Genomic DNA, 21,284 nt, shown 5'->3' with positions numbered 1-21,284 from the left:
TACGTCAACAGTCATTTCAGCAGCAACGAAAGCGTCAGCTGTGAATTTGGCAGCAGCATCAACAAAAACGGATACATCAGCAGTGAACTCAGCAGCAGCAGCAACGGAAACCGATATGTCAGCAGTCAATTCAGCAACAACAGCAACTCAAACCAATACTGCAGGTTGTAAAATGACCATTGCATCCACCAAAGCATGCTCTAGTTTGAAAAACTCAACTGCATCCACTCATGTACAAACCGTACCACCTGTTGGCCAACGCAAACGGTATCCAGTGGTCAGATTGACTAGGTTGTCGTTGACTGCATTGCAAAAAGATATGGCCCTGGTTTTGAAGACAACACCTCTAATCACTGAAAGCTGTAGTCCCGAAAAGAAACATTCGACTCTAAAAAAGCATGCAGGGGCCTCTGCTCCACCAGAAGTGCCAAACATTGTCCAAGAGATACCAGGAGCAGCAGCAGGAAAATCATCTCAGGTGTCACCTGCATCTCAGCAAGACGTTGACACAATTTCTCTGTCATCAGCTCAACCAACCGAAGCTCAGTCCAGGGTTGATTTTGTACCACCAATGGAGACAGCTGCTGTCCACGAGAAACCAATGGAAGAAGCAATCAAATCAGCTCAGCCAACTTCAGAGTCACTTGATGATTATGATGATGATGATTCATTTGAACCCTGCTCCGGTTGGGAAGATTCTCCAGATAGCCCATGCATACAAACATGTGTGCTACCAGAGGTAACAACATCTGTTGTCAGCGATAAGTCATCAGCCATCAAAGCGATTAAACAGCCAGTGGCATCTACGGAAGAAAATGACCTGGTTTCTAAGACGTTACCTCCATCCACCAAAACAAGCTCCTCCTCCAAGAGCAACACATCTGACCCTCATCTGCAGATGACCAAAACCCAATTCCTCTCACAGATGGCAATGTTACCTGTAGATTCTGTTAAACAGGTAATAATGAGTGTTTAATATTAATTACCAGACATTGTAGTCGTTAACAAACTTTTTCAGCTCAAGACCCAAAAGAGAGACCCAAACTTATAACAAAAATAGTGAAAATAGCTCACTTGTAGATCTGCCATTCTCACTATTTTTGAAAAAATACATACTCTAAAAATATAGTTTTGGGCTATTTTCACAATTTCTTTTTAAGAATTCTGAAAACAAGACTTGTTTACATTTTTTCTTTTGCAATTAAAAATGTAAAGAATGTTTTTTTTTGTTGCAGACTCTTAGCTTTTCTTTTGCCCAACTGATGTTTATTTATTTGATTTCTTTGTCATTTCAGGCTTGCTCCAATGATGACATGGATACACCAGCTGTGAAAGGTGATGGGAAACTGGTGGACAAAAATCCCCTCGTAAAAAGACTCCGTAGTCATCGCCATCAACTGAAATCTCATCAATTACAGCCCAGTCATACGGAACCAAAGTCTGCTATACTACCAGAACCTGAACCCACACCTGTCCCAGCTAAGAAAGCTAGATTAGTTGGAGAGGATGAGACTCCTACGAAGACCTCTGCTGAACCCTCTCCTAGCACTTGCCCAAACGTGACCTCCTGTGAATCCATTCTGGTTAGTCCTGAAAGATGTGAATCATCTAAAGAAGTTTTGACCCAGCAAAAGGCTACTGTTACGCCATCTTCTTTCAGTCCTACAAGGTCTAGCTTAAGTAAAATTGTGGCTGGCCTCAAAAAGATTACTAGCGACCCTGCCCATCTCAGGCCCAAGACTCCAGGGTCCACTAAAGATGGCCGTGAAAAGAGTTTAAATGAAACCAGTCCAGCAATTGCTAAGAGGCAGAGATTAATTGAAGATACTGTGAGCCCCAAAAAGTGTAAAAAGACTGTTAATATAGCCAGTGAGGAAGGGTTGCCCAAAGCAGCTGATACTCCTAAATTGTCCAAGATGGAAAAAGCCAAGACTTTGTATCAATCAGCCAGTGAGGAAAGGTTGCCCACAGCAGCGGATACTCCTGAATTGTCCAAGTTGAAAACAGCCAGTGAGGAAAGGTTGCCCACAGCAGCTGATACTCCTAAATTGTCCAAGATGAAAAAAGCCAAGACTTTGGATCAATCAGCCAGTGATGAAAGGTTGCCCACAGCAGCGGATACTTCTGAATTGTCCAAGGTGAAAACAGCCAGTGAGGAAATGTTTCCCACAACAGCTGATACTCCTAAATTGTCCAAGGTGAAAACAGCCAGTGAGGAAATGTTGCCCACAGCAGCTGATACTCCTAAATTGTCCAAGGTGAAAACAGCCAGTGAGGAAAGGTTGCCCACAGCAGCTGATACTCCTAAATTGTCCAAGGTGAAAACAGCCAGTGAGGAAATGTTTCCCACAACAGCTGATACTCCTAAATTGTCCAAGATGAAAACAGCCAGTGAGGAAAGGTTGCCCACAGCAGCGGATACTCCTAAATTGTCCAAGGTGAAAACAGCCAGTGAGGAAATGTTTCCCACAACAGCTGATACTCCTAAATTGTCCAAGATGAAAACAGCCAGTGAGGAAAGGTTGCCCAAAGCAGCTGATACTCCTAAATTGTACAAGGTGAAAAAAACCAGTGAGGAAATGTTGCCCAAAGCAGCTGATACTCCTAAATTGTCCAAGATGAAAACAGCCAGTGAGGAAAGGTTGCCCAAAGTAGCTGATACTCCTAAATTGTCCAAGATGAAAACAGCCAGTGAGGAAAGGTTGCCCAAAACAGCTGATACTCCTAAATTGTCCAAGGTGAAAACAGCCAGTGAGGAAAGGTTGCCCAAAGTAGCTGATACTCCTAAATTGTCCAAGATGAAAACAGCCAGTGAGGAAAGGTTGCCCAAAGCATCTGATACTCCTAAATTGTCCAAGACGAAAAAATCTAAGACTTTGCATCAAACAGCCAGTGAGCAAAGGCTGCCCAAAGAAGCTGATACTTCTAAATGGTCCAAGATGAAAAAAGCTAAGACTTTGCATCAAACAGCCAGTGAGGAAAGGTTGCCCAAAGCAGCTGATACTTCTAAATGGTCCAAGATGAAAAAAGCTAAGACTTTGCATCAAACAGACAGTGAGCCAAGGCTAACAAAGGCAAACTTAAGCTTCTTCGTAAGAAAAGAAGCTAAAGTTGTCTTGACCAAATCTAGAATGGAAGCCAGTGGATCACCAGTGACCAAGAATAGAAGTTCATCAATAAATCCTGCAAACACTGAGGCCCAAGTGTGGACCCCAACAACTCCAAAACTCTACAGAAGCACCGGCCTAAGTTTGACTACACCACTATCACCTTCTCCCCCGCGAAATCCTTTTTCACCTTCTCCCCCGCCATTCCATTTATCACCTTCTCCCCCACCATTCCATTTATCACCTTCTCCCCCACCATTCCATTTATCACCATCTCCCCCACCATTTCATTTATCATCGACTCCCCCACCAATTAATTTTTCACTCTCTACCTCACCAATTATGCCCAACTTTCTAACTTCCACCTTCAGTGGCCCCTCTTCCCCTTTTCAATTCAAAGAATTCAAATTCCCTCGTCCCAGCAGCAATGTCCGATCCAGCATCAGTGGCAAACCCATAGTGTTCAGAGCGCCACCAATCATTTCGCCCTTGCAGCCGCTGTCATTCCTCGGTAGGCGCCTGCTCAAGAACCAGTGCGGGCAGTGTGGCCGCATGTTCCCCAGCTCTGCTGCCTTGGAGAGCCATGTCGGCCTGCACAAAAACCTTCCACCTTTCACCTGCGTGCACTGTGGGAAGGTCTTTCATGATAACAGGGCCCTCAACCGGCATCACAAGGCTCATCGTGATGGAAGGGTCCACAAATGTGAGCAGTGTGGTAAGGGATTTGTCTACAAGTTCACCCTCACCAAGCACGTCCAGATGGTGCACGGCAGAATAAAGCCCTTCGTCTGCCAAATCTGCCATAAAGACTTCTCCACGAAAGAAGAGGTCAATTCTCACGTCAGAGTACACACTGGGGAGACACCATACCACTGCCACCTTTGTGTGAAGCAATTCAAGAGGAAAATGGACCTAAATAAGCACCTGAGGTGGCACAATGGGGAGAAGAGATACTGGTGTCCCTTCTGTGAGAAGGGATTTCTGGACTCTAACAATTTAAAAATACACAAGTACACGCACACAGGAGAGAAGCCCAGAGCCTGTCCCCGCTGCCCGAAGAAATTCACACAAACTGGTCACCTCAAGAAACACTTGAGAACTGTACACAAACAAGAAGAGAACGCTCAGTGAATGGCACCATGTTCCACGTGTAGGGAATGGCATCATTTATCAAGGATAAATGCAAGTCGACAATACAAATCAACAGACAAGAGACAGTCTTTGTCGAGCAGTCGGGTGTTTTTTTCTTTTTCGGTTTGTTTTTCCTCAGTCCTGATGGCTTCCGGCAGGGGTTTAACTTTCTTGGCTCCTCCAGTCTTTGTGTCGAAGTGTCCCTGAGCAAGATACTTAACTCCTAACTGCAACCCAGTGTGCACACCTGAGCAGCACACTGTTGGCTCAAATACAGAAAAGAAATGTACCATGTGGTATCGCTTTTTTTATGTTCTGGTTTTCTTTTTTTCCTGGAACATATTTTTTTTTAATGCTTCTATGATGCTGACACGAGAGTTAGAATTATTAGACTATTATAGAGCTCTAACATATAGACCTTTGACATGAGTTGCTTTACTAACTTTGTTTTAGTTAGCACCCTTGGTTGGCACTAGGGACGGGACGATAATCGTTACTATCGTTTATCGTGATAAAAAGAAACCTCACAATAATCGTATCGGAGATTTTAATTCATCGTGAAATTGCCCTCTGTCATACTAGGATGAATTCGCTTTTGTTGAGCTGCAAATTCAGTACCACTTAAACCCTCTATACTTGATAAAATGGACCTGTAAAGAGTGCACTTGGTACACTCTTATTTCACTCTACACAAATCGATGCGCCAAAAATAGCAGATCTACAAGCTCACAACACCTTGCAACGCGTTGTGTGCTTGTAGATCGGCTATTTTTGCCGAACGTTCCCCTAAGAATAGGGATGCTGGGGGTTCAAGTGGTTAACAAAAGTGCCATTTTAAGTTTTAAGCATATTTTGCTTTAATTATTATAATTAATGATCACGATAATATTGTTAATCGCAACTATTTTTGCTTAAATAATTGTGACTTGTAATTTTCATGTCGTCCCATCCCTAGTTGACTGCTCTCTCTGTAACGTATTTAATGGCCCTCAGATGAATGTTGAAGCAAGATGTTGTTGATTGTATTACAACTGAAAAGAACAATTGTTAGTTGTGTATTGTGTGATATTTAATGCTTTCTCAATATGTTATCTCTGAAGATATATCATTTTCAATCTTTTTTAATTTTTGTATTTATAGTTTAAAAGTAGAAAAGGAATGCTTCTTGCATTTTCTCAACAACAAAAAAAAAACATTGCCTACAAACACGGTTTACACTGACTGAGTAGTGCTATGCTAATCATTTGTTTGTTCATTTCTGATATTGACATATTGTTCAATGGCTTCCTGTTCAGTTTATGCTCATACGATGTGTATATGAGTGATTCATATTCTTATATTTTCTTTGTGTCTAAAAAGGGAGTGCTGTGCTCTGTTTTTATTTGACAATTCAACCACGCTTCCAGTCAGAATCCAGAGAAGACACTGTGACAATATTTTGTTTTCATTGTGCGATAGTATTGTCATAGAAATACTTTATACAAAACAAATTGTAAATATCCTTCTAACATTGTAAGTGTTTCAGTTTTATGACCAGTGCTAACACAGTTTAGTTCCCACTGATTTACCCCATAGTATCCACCAGTTGTTGCCAAAACTGATGGCAAAACCTGTGTGTTTTGAAATAAGGGAAGAAAAAAATAAAACGACAAAAGGTAAATGCTTGAACTTCATTTTTTTTCATCGACAAGACTGCAAAAACTGCACAAAACAAAGATCTTGCCATAATCTGTCATATCTAGTCACACATTCTTATTGATCTCGTTTTGAGAAAAACAATAGTGAGCAATAGGTGTGTATAACTTGGATGTTTTACATTGTTCAACCCATTAACTGCCAGAGGTATTTTCATATTTTTTTTAGCCAGTGCCAGAGATTTTTAATTGAAAAAAAAAAGTACTCAGGAGCCGAGATACAGAAGTTTTAAGTTAACAAGGAAATGGATAGGAGTCTAGATCTTTGAAAAATCATATCTCCTTGGTCTTTGGGTCAAATTTGAAAAAAAATAATATTAAAGATCTTTTTAGTTCACGTAGATCTACGCGATTGGCACGTGGCGGCTTTAAATAGGTTCGCGTAGATCTACGTGATTGGCAGTGAATCAGTTAAAACAGGGAAAGCATCATTTGTGTCATTTTAAGATTTCTCTGGCTATAGCAGATGCATATACAATGAGCTTGTAGATATGCTATTTTTGAAAAATCGTGACAATTTGTGCAAATCTTTCGTTCCAGGGACCCCCAGGAGCAAAGATTTGAGTTACAAATGTCCGCTTAAAACTAAGAATTTAAAATATTTGTACACATTTTTTTTGCAGATCTACAAGCTCATAGCGCGGCACTCGGTGCTGTGCTATGAGCTTGTATATCTGCTATTTTTTTAATAGCCAAATAAATCTAAAATGACAGATGCGTTCCCGGTCTTAATGGGTTAAAGCATATTTGACACTGGTTAACAAATCTTTGGTATTTCACAAACAAGCTAAATTGCTTCGACAGTGAAACCACACATTGCGGATGTGTTAAGCTGTGGACACTCAGAGATGCAGTAATAGATTTTCTTTAGTTTAAATAAGTTAATAAGTTACCATAGAGTTGGTTCAGTCTCTACAGCTCTTTAAAAAAAAATGCATTTTCAGGTAAGGATACCTATGTTATCCAATCAGCACAGAGAACTCATACAGGACAAAGGATAAACAAGTGCAATTGGAAGTGATTATGACAAGTAAATGAGCAGACACAATTGGATCTGGAACACTATAGAATTGAAGCTGATACATGGGTACACTCCTTTAAACAACAGCTGTTTCTGAGGCAATAATGACGCCCACATTTTTGGAAAATGTCATATAATATATATATATATATATATATATATATATATATATATATATATATCTGCGTGTGTTGTATTGCATTTTAATTACTACGATAAAACTACTGAAAAAAAGATTTGTATATCAATAGTGTAAATATTAAGAGAATAACAACAGAAATGTAGTTCAATATCATTGTTGATCTACTGGTATGTTTCATCCTTAATTTGATTAAATTAGATTCATTTATTTTTAGTCATGAGTTGGGAGGCCAGGATCTGTACACAGCTGAGGTGCAACTGTCATTTACCTTTAGAGACTGTGAGTCATCAATGACAAGCCATTAATAGAGCAAAGTCACTCCGTAATGTGACACACACTACCAGTGGTGGGAAAAGTACTCAAATGTTTTACTTCAAGTAAAAGTATCAATACCGCAATGTAGAAATACTCTGTTACAAGAAAAACTCCGGAATTCAGAATTTACTTGAGTAAAAGTACAAACGCAGTAAAGTACCAAAAGTAAAAGTACTAAAATGTTTGAAAATAGGCAATCTACAAGCTCACTATGCGTCACAGACACATTGTGAGCTTGTATAGAGCTGCTATTTTCTATGTATAAATCAAGAATAACTCCAACCCCAATCCTTAAATAAAACCGCCTAACGCTAACCCCAATCTCATTATTTTCTTAATTGTAAACCTAAAGGTCTTTACACACCAGGAGCTTGACGAATAAACAATCAGAACGTGTCAGAAAATATTTCACAGCAAACTATTAATTTGGTGATGCCTCATTCATACAAGTTGACGCTTTTATTCGCTGTGAAAAATAGACTTTCTTTTTTTAGAAATGTTGCTTTATTGCCACATTATTCTTGCATGGATGCAATCATGGCACAAATAGCAGTTTAAATTGGTAGAAATGAATCCCATGAAATAAACTTGCCCGCCCGGTATGAAAAGGACCTGTACTCAAGAAATCTGTTATACCACAACATTTCTCTTGTGTGGATCATATAAATTATCCTCACAATATCTATTTCTCAAATTCTACTATACTTGTGGGGACATTTGGCCCTCACAAGTATAGTAGGCCTAATACACACACACACACACACACCACCCGGATACTACTAATACACACGCACATTTCAATGAGTGGGAAACTCATAGGACAATTTTAGAATATGATCACACTGTTGGTAGTCAACACACACACACACACATGCACACAGACACGACACCCTGTCAGGAATGTAACTGGATCTTTCCATCAGGGTATAAAAAGCCGGGACCTTCACAGAGGGAAGACAGAACGAAGAGAGAGACAGACAGACAGACAGCAGAAGACTGGAAGACAGAGCGAAGGCCAACTAAACCAGAGGACATCTAACTTCTAAAGCCAACTATAAAAGAACATCATCAGCTTTGAGCAGAGTCCTTTCTGAGGAAACCCTAACGTGAGGAAAGCTACTTTAAGTTTTTAAAGGCTAAGGTTCTAAGTTCAACTAAACTACTGTATAGCTACTAACTGCCCGGAGGCCAACCTAAACGATGCTTAGCAACTTCCACCATCAGCCGTCCGCCCTCCTCGGCCCTGCGCCCGGCCTGCTGATGTCCCCCTTCGCGGATTTCCACTGGCCCGTCCGCAGCCTCTGGCCCGAGACACGCCCCCTGTTCTACCAGCTGGAACAGGAGATGGTGCGTAACTTCCAGCTAATGAAACAGAACATGGACTACATGGAGCGCCTGCACCAACGCATCTGGGACGAGATCGACCAATCGGCGCCGGGCGCCGCCACCACCGCCGCCTCCTTGAAGCCAATCACATTCCAGATGAGCAAGGACCAGGGCGGAGCCTTTGCGCTCACACTCAACACCAAGGACTACACCCCGGAGGAGCTGTCTGTCAAACAGGTGGGTGGAGTCAAGCTGAGGTCATAGCAGTAGCATTAATAGGGAAGTGGTGGCCTCGGCCTGGTGAACAGAATACACATGAAATGTGAATTCCACGACCGGGATGGTTTACCAGGCTAGGGATGTGGTGGCCTTAAGCGAGCACTTCACCCATTTATAACCTTATCTATCTTCATATAATTGGTCCTCACTCCTCACTAACGCTCATTATAAGATGACACACTTTTATTCGTCTACTCACTCTCATTGATGGGTCGTGCACAGTTCAGAAACCTGCCTACCAATGATATCATCGATGGGGATTTCAAGCTAATAGAAAGTACGGCCTTTTTCTTTCTGGAGAGTTAGCTTGCTGAAGTAAAGCCATTGTCCTTTTTGTCCCATCAGTTTTTTTTTAAAGTTTTAAATATTGTTTGAAATTGCCAAACCTGCCTACAGATGATGTCACTGGTAGGCAGGTTTCTGAATGGTCCATAGCCATCTTATAATGAATCATAATCATTTACTAGTGAGGACCAATTATATGAAGGTTGAAGATGGGTGAAGTGCTCCTTTAAGATTATGGGCACAGCTTGAGACTATAGCCTGGTTGATGCCAGATGCTAGTTCACCAGCAAGTGCATAATTTTCTAATCAACTTTAAAAATGTCAACCACTTTCAACCTGGCATCCAGCTATTTTGGGCAAATCATTATGATGAAAATGTACAATGTGACATATTATGAGTTTAGGGCTTAAAGGATTAGGACACATCAGCTATACATAAGAGACCAATGTCATTTTAAAAAATCCAATATATGATATATTGGTCTGGCTCTACTTGTGACCTGCACATCTGGGGGGATAATTCAATGAGGAACTCTCACCCTGTATTTGGACTTTTTGGCCTAGAAATAAATAACCAAAATACGGGAGCTAGGTTGAAACATAGACCATACACAAGTAACTGCAGGTTAATATCGGATTAATGATATGATATATATATTATTATATAACTGCGACGCGTTTTGAGCTTGTAGATCGGCTATTTTTGCTACTTTTGTGTGACATATAATGGCGAGAGAAATTAAAATAAGGAGAGACAGTATATGCAATGTGGCCCTCTGGAGTGAGTGTGGAAATATAGTGGTCCTCTCCATCATCAAAGTTAACCACCGCTGAGTTAGACTATTGACAGCTTCCTTCTTCTGGACAGGTGGGCAGGAAGCTGCGGGTCAGCGGTCGCTCCGAGAAGAAACAGGAAGTGGACAGCCACAGCTCCTACCGCCTCCACGAGTTCCGTCAGGAATTCGACCTCCCCGACGGCCTCAACCCCGACTCCGTCACCTGCTCCCTGGACGGTGGTGTCCTCCGCATCCAGGCACCCTGTGAAAAGGACCCTGCGGGGTCCAACGAGAGGGTGGTCCCCATTACTGTCGCCCCACGGGAAGAGCTGGCGTCGACCGCCACGACACCCAAGACCACCGCAGGGGAGGTGGCCTCAGACACCAAGACTGAGACGAACTAACAGTGGACCCCAAATCAAATGTGTTTTTTTTCTACAAACATCAAAACAGAACTCTATAATGTCAACCTTTTTCTGGACATCATTTTTATGTGTATGTTTATTCATTGATGTGCCTGATGTGCCTGTTTAAATCATGTGTTTAATAAATAATATATGATCAATAAGACTTTCAACCAAGAAACGTTATTACGAGTAATAACACAGGAATGATGAATGATAATTGCCACAAAACTATATGTGAGAATTATCTAATTATTTTAAATTTAACTTGCTATAAATGATGAGGTTTCTAAGGACATAAAACTTGTATTCTCCATATAGGAAAGGGACCTTTGCTGCTGAGGTACTAATGTGTTATTAACAAAAAACACATTCAAATGTATTTTGATACCAGTGTTGAGCAGTAACTTATTACTAAGTAATATATTAGAATATTATTACTGTCTCCAGTAACGAGCAGTGTGGGGATTACAATTGCCAAAACAGTAAGTATTTTACAGTTAGTAATCAAAGTAACACTGCATTACTTTTTTGTTGATTTTCTATATACATAGTAGGCTATGTGTACATATATTATCGTATAGCTACTGACATTTTGGGAGGTTTGTGGTTTGTAGACCTATGCAGGTTTATTGGTGACTCCTCAAGTGAGGTTAATTATTGTCCCAATAGTCCCAATTCAGTTCGAAAAGGAGCTGGCTAAACAGGTTGTACTGCATCACTTTTTTGGAAGTGGGGTAGCAATAAAGCGTAAAGAGACAACATATGTAATTACTTTTGATACCAAGTAATTAGGAAAGTAATATTATTTATATTTAAAGGAACAACAAGTTAAAGTTTAACTTATAACATTAACTAAATTAATGTAAACACTGTTCGATAAAACACCCGTAATGTAAATATCAAAATAAACTCCAAAAGCCTGCAAATAAACATTCCACCATCACACCTGATTAAATTGGTCACTGAGAAATCAAACCCCAGGGCCGCATCCTGAGTCTATGGGCCCCTGGGCCTGGAATGCCTCAGGCCCCCTCCACACACTCACTCACTCACACACACACACGCACACGCACACGCACACGCACACGCACACGCACACGCACACGCACACGCACACACGCACACACACACACGCTGAGTGCCGCGCTATGAGCTTGTAGATCTGCTATTTTTTGTTTATGTGATTTTTTTTGCAAATCTTTAAATATATATATTATTATTTTTTATATATATATTCAAAGATTTGCACTCACTTTCACAATTTTTCAAAAAATAGCAGATCTACAAGCTCATAGTGTGGCACTCGGTGCCGCGCTATGAGCTTGTATATCTGCTATTTTTGAATAGCCAAAGAAATCTAAAATGACAGAGATGTGTCCCCGGATTGAATGTTTTTAAGCTATAACTAGGCTAAGTTTGAACTTAGTGTGAGGTGGTGCAACTGGCCCCTGGTCATTGGGTTCCGGCCACCTGATGACGTAAAGCTGTTTCCGCTCCGACCGTATCAGTAACCCGGAAATGGTTTATTTAGCCATCCCAGGCTAGTTGTTATTATTATGGTAGCTATAGAGCTGACTTTACTTCACCATCTGGCTCGTTATAACAACAACAACAACACGGTTGTTTTGATGAGAGAATCTAACCGTTAAACACGTAAATAAACATAGAATTCAACTGTTATGAGTCAATTCATTCAGTGTTCATCATCACACTGTGGCTGAGATTTAAATAAACACAGTCCTGAAATAGAGGAACATCATGGAACCATCACACAGTAAAGTAAGTTGTATTTATGTTCTCTGTTACACGTAACAGTCTGTTTTACAATTGTAAAACAGACTGATACATGTAATTAGATGGCATTTTTAATGTGCACTGTAAACACTGTCTGTAACCCTCTTGTTTGTGCCGAAACTGTACATATTTGTTCGATTCCTACCCGTTGATATGATGTGTTTGCATAGTAGTGTGTATTTGTCTGTCATTAAATGTCTCGATGAATTGAGTACAAAGGACCCCAATGGAAACAAGCCATAGTGCCCATTTCTTGGGTTTAAACTCCTCTTAGCAGAGCTTGTATTGAACTGTACTTCACTGTGCTTGTCTTTGCAAACTGTTAATAAAGTATTCAATCAATCAATCAATCAATCAATCTGGATTGAACGACGTCAGTTGAGCTCCCTCTGGTGTTGTGCTAGCCCTGATACGTGACAGTCATGGATGATTTTCAACATCGTGTTTGCACTTTCTCCTTTTTTGCTCCATACATCTACATAAACGTTCAGATTTCAAATATAAAGGTCTTACCTCATGGCCACGGATGTTAAAATTATGTACGGGACCTCAAAAGTACCCGTATCTTCCATATTGTTCAATAAAAAGCCCTTTAATCCGATCGGTGGTCATTTTCTCATAGTGTTATAACGTAGCGGAGTGCAGTACACCTTCCAACCGATAGGGTCGCGTAGTTGAAAGTATAATTATTGAGGAAATACGGAGAAATTGGCCACTGGTTGGATTAAAATGCTTTTTATTGAAGAATACAGAAGATATGGGTACTTCTGATGGCCCGTACATAATTGTAACATCCATGGCCATGAGGTAAGCACTTTATATTTGAAATCTGAACGTGTATGTAGATATACGGGCTGTAAATGGAGAAAGTGCAAACACCAGGTTGAAGTTCATCCATGACAAATGACCGTCTAGTGATCCATGGCTAGTGTTGTGCCTGCATGTGGGTGTCTTTGACGTGTTTTGAAGTTGTTTGACAGGTACATGGGTGTCTTTGTGTTTGAGGTGTTGTGTATCTTGTAGACCAGGCCCATTGCAAGTGGCTGTACTCTGTCCTCTACCGTGAGCCATCCCACCCTAGCAATGATTTTTTTTGTCATTTTGTCATTTTGCCATTTTTTGTGAGAGAAATAATCAGCCAGGCATATATGAAAACGAGCCCAAAAGAAGCAACTAGGCCACATGAGCACTTTATAGCTCATACAAGCTCACAACACGTTGCATCGCAACGCATTGTGAGCTGACTCTCAGAGTTAAATTAACATTGATTTTCACAATATAAATTGTGGTCCCAGAGATAGAGATGCCATTAAATGGGGGTCCGTAGCCTAATGCATGTCAAACTGGGGACCATTATTAACTGCCAGAATTATTTTCATATTTTTTTAGCCAGTGCCAGAGTTTTTCATTGGAAAAAAAAAAGTACTCAGGAGCCGAAATACAGCATTTTTAAGTTTTAAGTTAACAAGGAAGTGGATAGGAGTCTAGATCTTCAACTAATCATATCTCCTTGGTCTTTTATTATTATTTTTTTTTCACTTCACGTAGATCTACGCGATTGGCACGTGGCGGCTTTAAAGCGGTTCGCGTAGATCTACGTGATTGGCAGTCAATGTGTTAAAATGGTTGAGAATCACTGCTAGAGCCGTCCCTGGCTTATCTTTTCAAATGGGGGTCCGTGGGCTAATAAGTGTCAATTTGGGGGTCCTTGTCATGAAAAAGTTTGAGAACCACTGACCTAGAGTAAAGTGCTTCCGCATATAGCTTCTCAGGTGCTTTGATACTGAGATTATGTATATGATACTATAAATAATATTTTGATGCCGATTATTCTTTAACAGCACAGCATGGCTTGTTAGTTTCCAACACTTACTTACTTGTAGTTATGTATCATTTATGTTTCAAAGTCCTTAACCCATTCAATCTGGAAACGCATCTGTGTCATTTCAGATTTTAGCTCTAACCATTCATTTTATACTTTGGCTATTCAAAATATCAGATCTACAAGCTCATAGCGTGGCACCGAGTGCCACACTACGAGCTTGTAGATCTACTATTTTTTTTAAATCTTGAACATTTGTGCAAAAGCGAGCATTTTTAACTCAAATCTTTGCTTCTGGGGGGGTCCCTGGAATAAAATATTTTGAGATAGGGGGTTTGCGGCCAAATACATATAATATTGGGGGTCCTTGACATGAAAACGTATAATATAGCAACATAAGTTTTTAAAAAAACTGTTAGGATTTAGAAGACATTAAGGGATTAAAGGAGAGTATGAGTCCATGAGCCAATCCCAGCACTTTTTAGCCTAATGGAGAGAACCCTAGACCACAGAAATTCCACTGAATGTTCAAAGTTCATTTTTTGGGGGTGTAATTGAGGTCATAAAACAAAACAAAAATAAATAAATAAAACAAATTAAAAAAAATGTCATGAAACCTTTCAATTCATTCATTCCAGACCAGTGTGTGGAGTCCAGGCTGCAGGTGAAGATAACCTCTCCAGACCCAGCCACTGGTGTTTCTGTCCAGGAGGAACCTGAAGATAACTGGGACCTCAGTAAGTTTCATAATGCTGTCTTTATTCCTTTCCATCTATCTGTTCTCGTTTTGACCAGGCGTTGATGGTCTTGTTTGACTATTTCTGTTACATTTTCGATGTGAACTGCTGGAAATAAAAGTTGGTTGCAATGAATATTTTCCACAATGAATCAATGGACAGCAAACTATGCTTGTTTAAAACACGGACACACATTAGGGTCCCATACTAGGCAAAGAGGCAAGGATTGCAGCTAAAAAGGCCTCCGATTTTTCAGTTAAAACCTTTTAATACACGTTTGAAGGACCATGATAAAGACTTTTAATGTTTTGTAAACCAGCATGTCATTAAACCTTTAATATAGATGTTTTTGTCCTTTTGTGACCAAAATAAAATGCATAATTATTCACTGACGTTCCATGTGGTGGAACGTCAAAATGCATTATGGGATTTTTTTCTCTCAGACTCATCCATGGATTATTAATAATACTATGTTCTCTACCTTGTTTTAGCGAGTCGGCGAGTGACGATGGCAGAGGAACCGGGGCCACAGAGTGAAGGCAGTGACATCGACGACCTCGATGGCACCAGTTATTTTGCCTCGGACCAGTGGATGAGAGACGTGTTTGTTAAAGAGGACGAGGCGGACGTCATCGACTTCCACGGGGACTGGAAGACGGGGAATTACCACCCACGCGTGAAGAGAGAGTTTAACCGCGTGCCGGGGGTGAAGATCGAACTGCCGGACAGCGCGACGCCGTTGCAGGTGTTTTCTAAGATGTTCACGGAGGAACTGTTTCTGCGACTCGTGACCGAAACGAACGCGTACGCACAGGAGAGCAGGAGGGACATACCAGAGACGAAATGCCAGAAAAATAAGTGGATGCCCGTGTCTGTGACGGAAATGAAGTCTTTTATCGGGCTGTGTATCGCCATGGGGATTCTCAAGCTGCCCGTCACAAGAGACTACTGGCGAAAAACAAAAGGGCTTTTCGCAACCAATGTACCCCAAGTAATGTCACGGGACAGATTCTCCATGATTTGGAGGTAATACAAATTATAATGGCAATTGTCTGATGATGATGCTAATTATAATGATGATGATAATTATCAACGTTAATAATAAACTTTATTTTGTATAGCACCTTTCGTGACATGAAATGCAGCTCAAAGTTCTTTACACGGCAATTAAAAACAGAGCAAGAATAAAGCACGAGTGCTTTACATGATGACAGTAATAGTAGTAGTATTTTTTTATCATCACACACAAGTTTAAAATGTACTGTACAGTGCAATATCGATGATGTCGGTTGGACAAACAGCTATGTTTCAGGATTCAAATTCGTTTTTTTTTGTGCTATTTTGGGTGAAACTGTAGTATGACAAAGTTGGGCAAAACAAAACCCAGATGTTAAAGGGGTAGTTCACCCCCAAAATAACTTTTTTTCTATTGATTACTGACCATCTGGAGCCTTGAATTCATAGATATTTTTTTGTTTTTGTCACATTCCTAAGCCAATAATTTGATTATAATAAATGTGTCCCCATTGATTCCGGTAGGAGACACAAATGCATTTGTGTCTCCTACCGGAATCAATGGGGCTAAATTTATTATAATCAAATAATAAAGGAAGGAATGCGACAAAAACAAATAAATATCCATGAATTCAAGGCTCCATGGGGTGAGTAATCAATAGAAAAAAAGTTATTTGGGGGGTGAACTACCCCTTTAAAATATGGAGATAAGATGTGTCTGTCCAACAGCAATGATATACAACACGATATCGTATTGTATAAGAATGTCTCATGATTAATAACAATAACAACAAATTAAGTTAAGTATGTCATATATGCTTTCATCCAAAGCAACTCACATACTTGTGTGAACATCTCTGTGTACTTCCAGGTATCTCCACCTGCAAAATAACCAAGCAGACGACGTAGACCGCTCAGACAAGCTGTGGAAGTTGCGATGGTTTCTCGACTACCTCTCCAACAAATTCCAGGCGCTCTACGAAGTGAACGGCTTCGTGACGGTAGACGAGACCATGGTGAAGTTCAAGGGAAGACTCGACTTCGGTCGGTATCACGCCCACAAACAAGCGAAACACGGCGTCAAGGTGTGGGTCATGGCAGAGAGCTCCACCGGCTACGTCGCGAACTTCCGAGTCTGCACGGGTCGTGGGCGCACGCAGGAGAAGGCTGTCGTCAACAGCGTCGTCATGGATCTCGCCAGTCCGTACTACGGCTCTCACCTGTCCGTCTTCATGGACAACTCCTACTCGGGGGTGGAGCTCTTCCAGGAGATGACGCGACACGGTCTGAACGCCTGCGGCGACGTCCGCTATAACCGAGGCGGGCTCCCGAAGAACCCGACGGCCGAGAAAGCGTGGTACTCTCAGAAGGACGACCTCACGCTCTGCGTTTGGCAGGACGAGAGCAGGTTCGCCATGGTGCTGTCTAATTACCACGATCCCACCGAGAAAGGCTCGATGAAGAGGAAGAAGGGAGCGTCCAACCAAACCGAGGTCGTGGTGCCGGCGTGCATCTCCGACTACCAGAAGAACATGAAGGGTGTGGACTTGCTGGAGCAGATGGTCGAATATTATCAGTATCAGCATCGCTCGCAGAAATGGTGGAGGAGGATCTTTTTCTTCTTCTTGTCCGTCGCGTGCCACAACGGGTACGTCGCCGCAAAGTGCGCCGGAGGAAAAGCGTTCGCGACCAAGTCCAGGGGTTACAAGGACTGGCTGGAGGACCTGGCACAGGAGCTCACCGTCCCGGTGACCACGAGGAGTGCTCCTCAGTGCACTTCGGCGCCCAACCGACCCCCCGCGGACGAGCACGACTTTGAGAAGGTCTTTGACAAGAGAAAGAGTTGCAAGGAGTGTCTGAGGCAAGGCACTCACACCCGCATCAGCACCACCGTCTACGGCTGCAAACAGTGCAACGAGGCCTTACACACCGAGTGCTTTGGCAAACACGTCCGGCGATTTCTGTAGGATGGCGGCGTATCGTACGGTACACTAAAGCAGGGGTCTTCGACAGGGGGTCCGGGACCCCTAGGGGGTCCTCAGAGTTACTACAGGGGGTCCGCCAAATCTTTGTGTGATATGTTTTATTTTTACCGTAACCACTTGAACCCTATAGCATCCCTTTTCTGAGGAGAACTTTGGTAAAAAAATAGCAGATCTACAAGCTCACAACGCCTCGCGCTGCGAGGCGTTGTGAGCTTGTAGATCTGTTATCTGTGGCAAAGAGGTATAGGTGTAGAGGGAAAAAAGAGCAGGCCACGTAAACAAGAAAAAGTTGAATCTGAAACACAATTTTAAACAATGTAGAGTAGGGGGTCCCTGCTTCATCTCTCTCTCAGCTAGGGGGTCCTTGGCCTGAAAACGTTGAAGACCCCTGCTCTAAGGCCTACGGTTGGGATCCTTTAGGATTTTAACAATGCTGGTTCCTTAACCATTCCCTTAATGGTCCCTTTAGCCATTCCTGTATTTTAAAAAACAACTTTATAATTTTTTGTCTTCATTATAAAAAAAAAAATCATATATACAGTATTGCATAAATATTATTGCAGTGGTTCTCAGTTAGGTCCAGGGACCCCCCTGGGTTACTTGAGGGGGTTCCAAGTGGACCCTTACAGGGTCAGTAACTCTGAGAGTGTACAAATGGACCCGTGTGTACACTCTCAAAGTTACGGTGGTCCTTGAAATTAAAACATTTGACAACCACTAGTATTGTAATTGTATATAGCAGACGTGAAGTCCACATATGGATCCGCCTACATCTGACGTCATCGCACAGCTTGTTCTAGCAGATATTCGCTGATTGGCTTGTCGTTAGACCCACCCCCACCTCCGACTCTGATTTGACAGGTTTTTCTTTGACCGTGAAAAGCCATAGGCTCACATTATGACACCAGACCAAGAGGAGGAGTCCACTCAGAGAGTGGGCGGGGTCTATGGTCTGTCAGTGGTGTTGTGTGTACCAGGAGGGACTGATAGACAGACAGACATGAGAAGGACTTCAGCTGCTGTCGCACAATCCCCCCCACCACACCCACCACTGTTGTCGGCTTGCGCCGGGCCTGGATGGAAAACGAATCCGGTTCCTCCATGTTGGATCCGGGTTTCCTCCGGTTTCTAATCTCAACCGTTTACTAAAGCCCGAGTTATACTTTGTCGTGTGCAAAAAAGATTTGCGTTGTGAGCTTACAGATCAGCTATTTTTGTCGCGTGACACTTGACGTATGACGGCGTATAAATTAAGTATAACTGTTGTTGTTCACTGAACAAACTGACGTAGTTATTGCATGTCTTGATGCATTTTTCAATGTTTTTTCAATTCAGTTCAGTTGTGGAACCTTCTCAGTTCAGTAGTATTATGATGGCATACAGTAGTACAGTTTTCTTTTACGTCTTATGTTTATTCAGCTTTCATTATGAGCACAGGTTGAAAAAGGCAGGTGCCATTAACTGTATATAACTTTGTATAGTCTCCGTCGGGTGGAAACCTCATATAATGTCAAACTGTTACTTTTCAGGATTCAAATTCAAAAGTAGCACATCTACAAGCTCCAAACGCGGCGTTTCGCGCCGCGTGTCGAGCTTGTGGATCCGCTACTTTTGATGCTTTTGTGTGACGCTGTAGTGTGATCAAGTAGGGCGTTAATTTATGAAAAAAACACAAAAAGTTTAAATATGGAGATGAGAGGTTTCTGCGCTACTACAGCAACGATATCTGCGTTCACCGAACAAACTAATGTAGTTATTGCACTACTCCAGACAGTTGTTTTGTTTTATTGCACTACTTCAGACAGTTGTTTTGTTTTATTGCACTACTTCAGACAGTTGTTTTGTTTTATTGAAAATATGTCTGGACAATCTTTTTTCAATGTTTTAAGTTCAGTTGTGGAACACAGTTCTGTAGGATGATGATGGCATACAGTACAGAGGTTTCTGCCCGACAACAACTATATACGAAACTATTTAGTACGCAGTATATGTATGTAGCCCCCCTTTTTATTGTTCTTGGACTGCCACTTGTCCTTACAGTGCCACTTTGTTTTTGTTTGTCCACTGCCACTTGTGAACAAATCTGTACACATCTTTTCTTGTATTTATTTTTCATCTTTTATATTTTCTTTGTTTGATTATACTTTAGTCGGGTGCCGGCAGTTGATGACACAGGCGAAGATTGGCCACTGCATGATTCTTAACTTTTTCCGCACATCGTATCCAAAAAATAAAAGTCATATTTTTTTTAATTTTAGCGGCCAAGAATTTGTTACCGACTGGTTTAAACGAGCGTTTAAATCGCTTTTTTATTCACCCTGTGGCCAGTCAACCTCCGTCCGCATGTGCTATACTGCTCCCGTAAGATTGCATTTCGAAAACATGGCACAGGCTGACAAAAAAAATGATTTAAACGCTTGTTTCAACCCGTCCGTTAGATTTTCTTGGCAATTTAAAACATCTGAGAGCAGGGGGGGGCAAACTTTTCTTCTTGGATACGATGTGCGGAAAAAGGCAAGAATCATGCATAGTGGCCGATTTTTCGCCGGTGTCGTCACCTGCGAAATGCATTTATTAGTGAACGTTGAGAATTCAGTTTTGTAGGAAACCTTCAGGTTTTAGCGGGTTGTTTGCAACAACTCCTTAGGTTTTAGAATGCATTTTAGAGAGTGCCCGGGGTCTAAATGGGTGAACCTAATCTTTTACCAGACATGTCGTGTTTCCAAATGAGCATGATCACACGTTTAAGAAAATAATTTGGTTGATTTAGTGATTGAAAATGAAAGCAGTCCAGCAGCCACAAGGATTATTATTCAGTATTGTCAGATAGTATGTAACCGTTGCTTGATCCCAAAGTCAACATGAATAATCATGGATTCAAGTTCTCAGTTGTCATTTGGATTCCAAAGCAGCCAGCATGTCTTCTATGGAAGCATGTTGCACACCAAAAATAAAAACATGTTTCGGCGTGACAATGTGTTGCTCGCTACGACACGTGAGCTTGTAGATCGGCTGCTATTTTCAATTATTTATTTTAAGAAGATTAATGTTTATTTGAAGTGGTCAAACTAGCAATAGAATAAATGGTTCCTCCCCGCTCCCATGGGGGGCTCCGGCGTTCCTCAAGCAAGCATACGAGGGCCTTTACTGTTCCTAATAACATGTTAACGACATGACATCAGCATGTGACTGCAATTTGTTCTTGTTCGCGGATTACTCAGCACTCCTGGTCTCGGGGAAGGACAAATTGCCGGTTGAAAAAGCCCTTGGCTCTGAACTCTGTAAAATCGGCACAAAAATGGGGTTAAATTCGTTCTACCACCAAAAATGTGGAATGCCCTACCAACAGACATCAAAAAGTGTGACTCCTTAGTACCTCCTTCAACACCGCCATCAAAGAGCACCTGTCTGCAATTTGTAACTGGACCCTGTAAAAAGTCTAAGCTTAA

The 21,284-nt window shown here is 41.5% G+C and overlaps 3 protein-coding genes across 8 annotated transcripts in view; all 3 read left to right on the top strand.

The window, feature by feature from the left end:
- Positions 1–16: 16 nt before the first annotated feature.
- Positions 17–5,946, top strand: LOC308074493 (uncharacterized protein; the record flags this gene model as incomplete). 4 transcript variants are annotated; one of them, XM_080413948.1, is made up of 3 exons in its annotated part: positions 17–958; positions 1,296–1,845; positions 2,035–5,946. In XM_080413948.1, 3 exons carry the CDS (start codon positions 116–118, stop codon positions 4,236–4,238), a joined length of 3,597 nt encoding a protein of 1,198 aa, XP_080270074.1. In that variant the 3' UTR covers positions 4,239–5,946. The 4 variants fall into 4 exon arrangements, with proteins under 4 accessions (XP_080270074.1, XP_080270073.1, XP_080270075.1 ...); XM_080413947.1 differs by having other exon boundaries at positions 1,894–5,946; XM_080413949.1 differs by having other exon boundaries at positions 116–958; positions 1,296–2,738; positions 3,021–5,946.
- Positions 5,947–8,359: 2,413 nt separating this feature from the next.
- LOC308074505 (heat shock protein beta-11-like) overlaps positions 8,360–21,284 on the top strand; it is a 150,189-nt gene continuing 137,264 nt past the window's right edge. The window contains exons 1-2 of one of the 2 annotated variants that reach the window (XR_013932115.1): positions 8,360–8,973; positions 10,169–10,540. Coding sequence is in view for 1 of the 2 variants with exons in the window: in XM_080413970.1 (XP_080270096.1) it covers positions 8,611–8,973; positions 10,169–10,480 (675 nt within the window). In the remaining variant the exon portion in view is untranslated. Of the gene's footprint in view, positions 8,974–10,168; positions 10,654–21,284 lie in introns of those variants that run through there. The other variant, XM_080413970.1, reaches the window with a different exon arrangement.
- Positions 12,043–19,977, top strand: LOC308074498 (piggyBac transposable element-derived protein 4-like). Of its 2 annotated transcripts, XM_080413962.1 has the most exons (5): positions 12,043–12,262; positions 14,738–14,836; positions 15,328–15,862; positions 16,722–17,836; positions 18,220–19,977. In XM_080413962.1, exons 3-4 carry the CDS (start codon positions 15,345–15,347, stop codon positions 17,815–17,817), a joined length of 1,614 nt encoding a protein of 537 aa, XP_080270088.1. In that variant the 5' UTR covers positions 12,043–12,262; positions 14,738–14,836; positions 15,328–15,344; the 3' UTR covers positions 17,818–17,836; positions 18,220–19,977. The 2 variants fall into 2 exon arrangements, with proteins under 2 accessions (XP_080270088.1, XP_080270087.1); XM_080413961.1 differs by lacking the exon at positions 18,220–19,977 and having other exon boundaries at positions 16,722–17,846.

The sequence above is a fragment of the Gymnoscopelus braueri genome (genome assembly GCF_963280865.1).
Source record: "Gymnoscopelus braueri genome assembly, chromosome: 19".
NCBI lineage: Eukaryota > Metazoa > Chordata > Actinopteri > Myctophiformes > Myctophidae > Gymnoscopelus > Gymnoscopelus braueri.
The sequence above is the reverse complement of the archived record's forward strand: the minus strand, read 5'-3'. Positions and strand labels throughout refer to the sequence as shown.

Bases quoted from the DNA above. Each gene is read 5' to 3' on its own strand.
- LOC308074498 (XM_080413962.1), top strand. From the start codon at position 15,345: ATGGCAGAGGAACCGGGGCCACAGAGTGAAGGCAGTGACATCGACGAC. The intron at 15,863-16,721 runs GTAATACAAATT...GTGTACTTCCAG, and splicing joins AGATTCTCCATGATTTGGAG to GTATCTCCACCTGCAAAATA.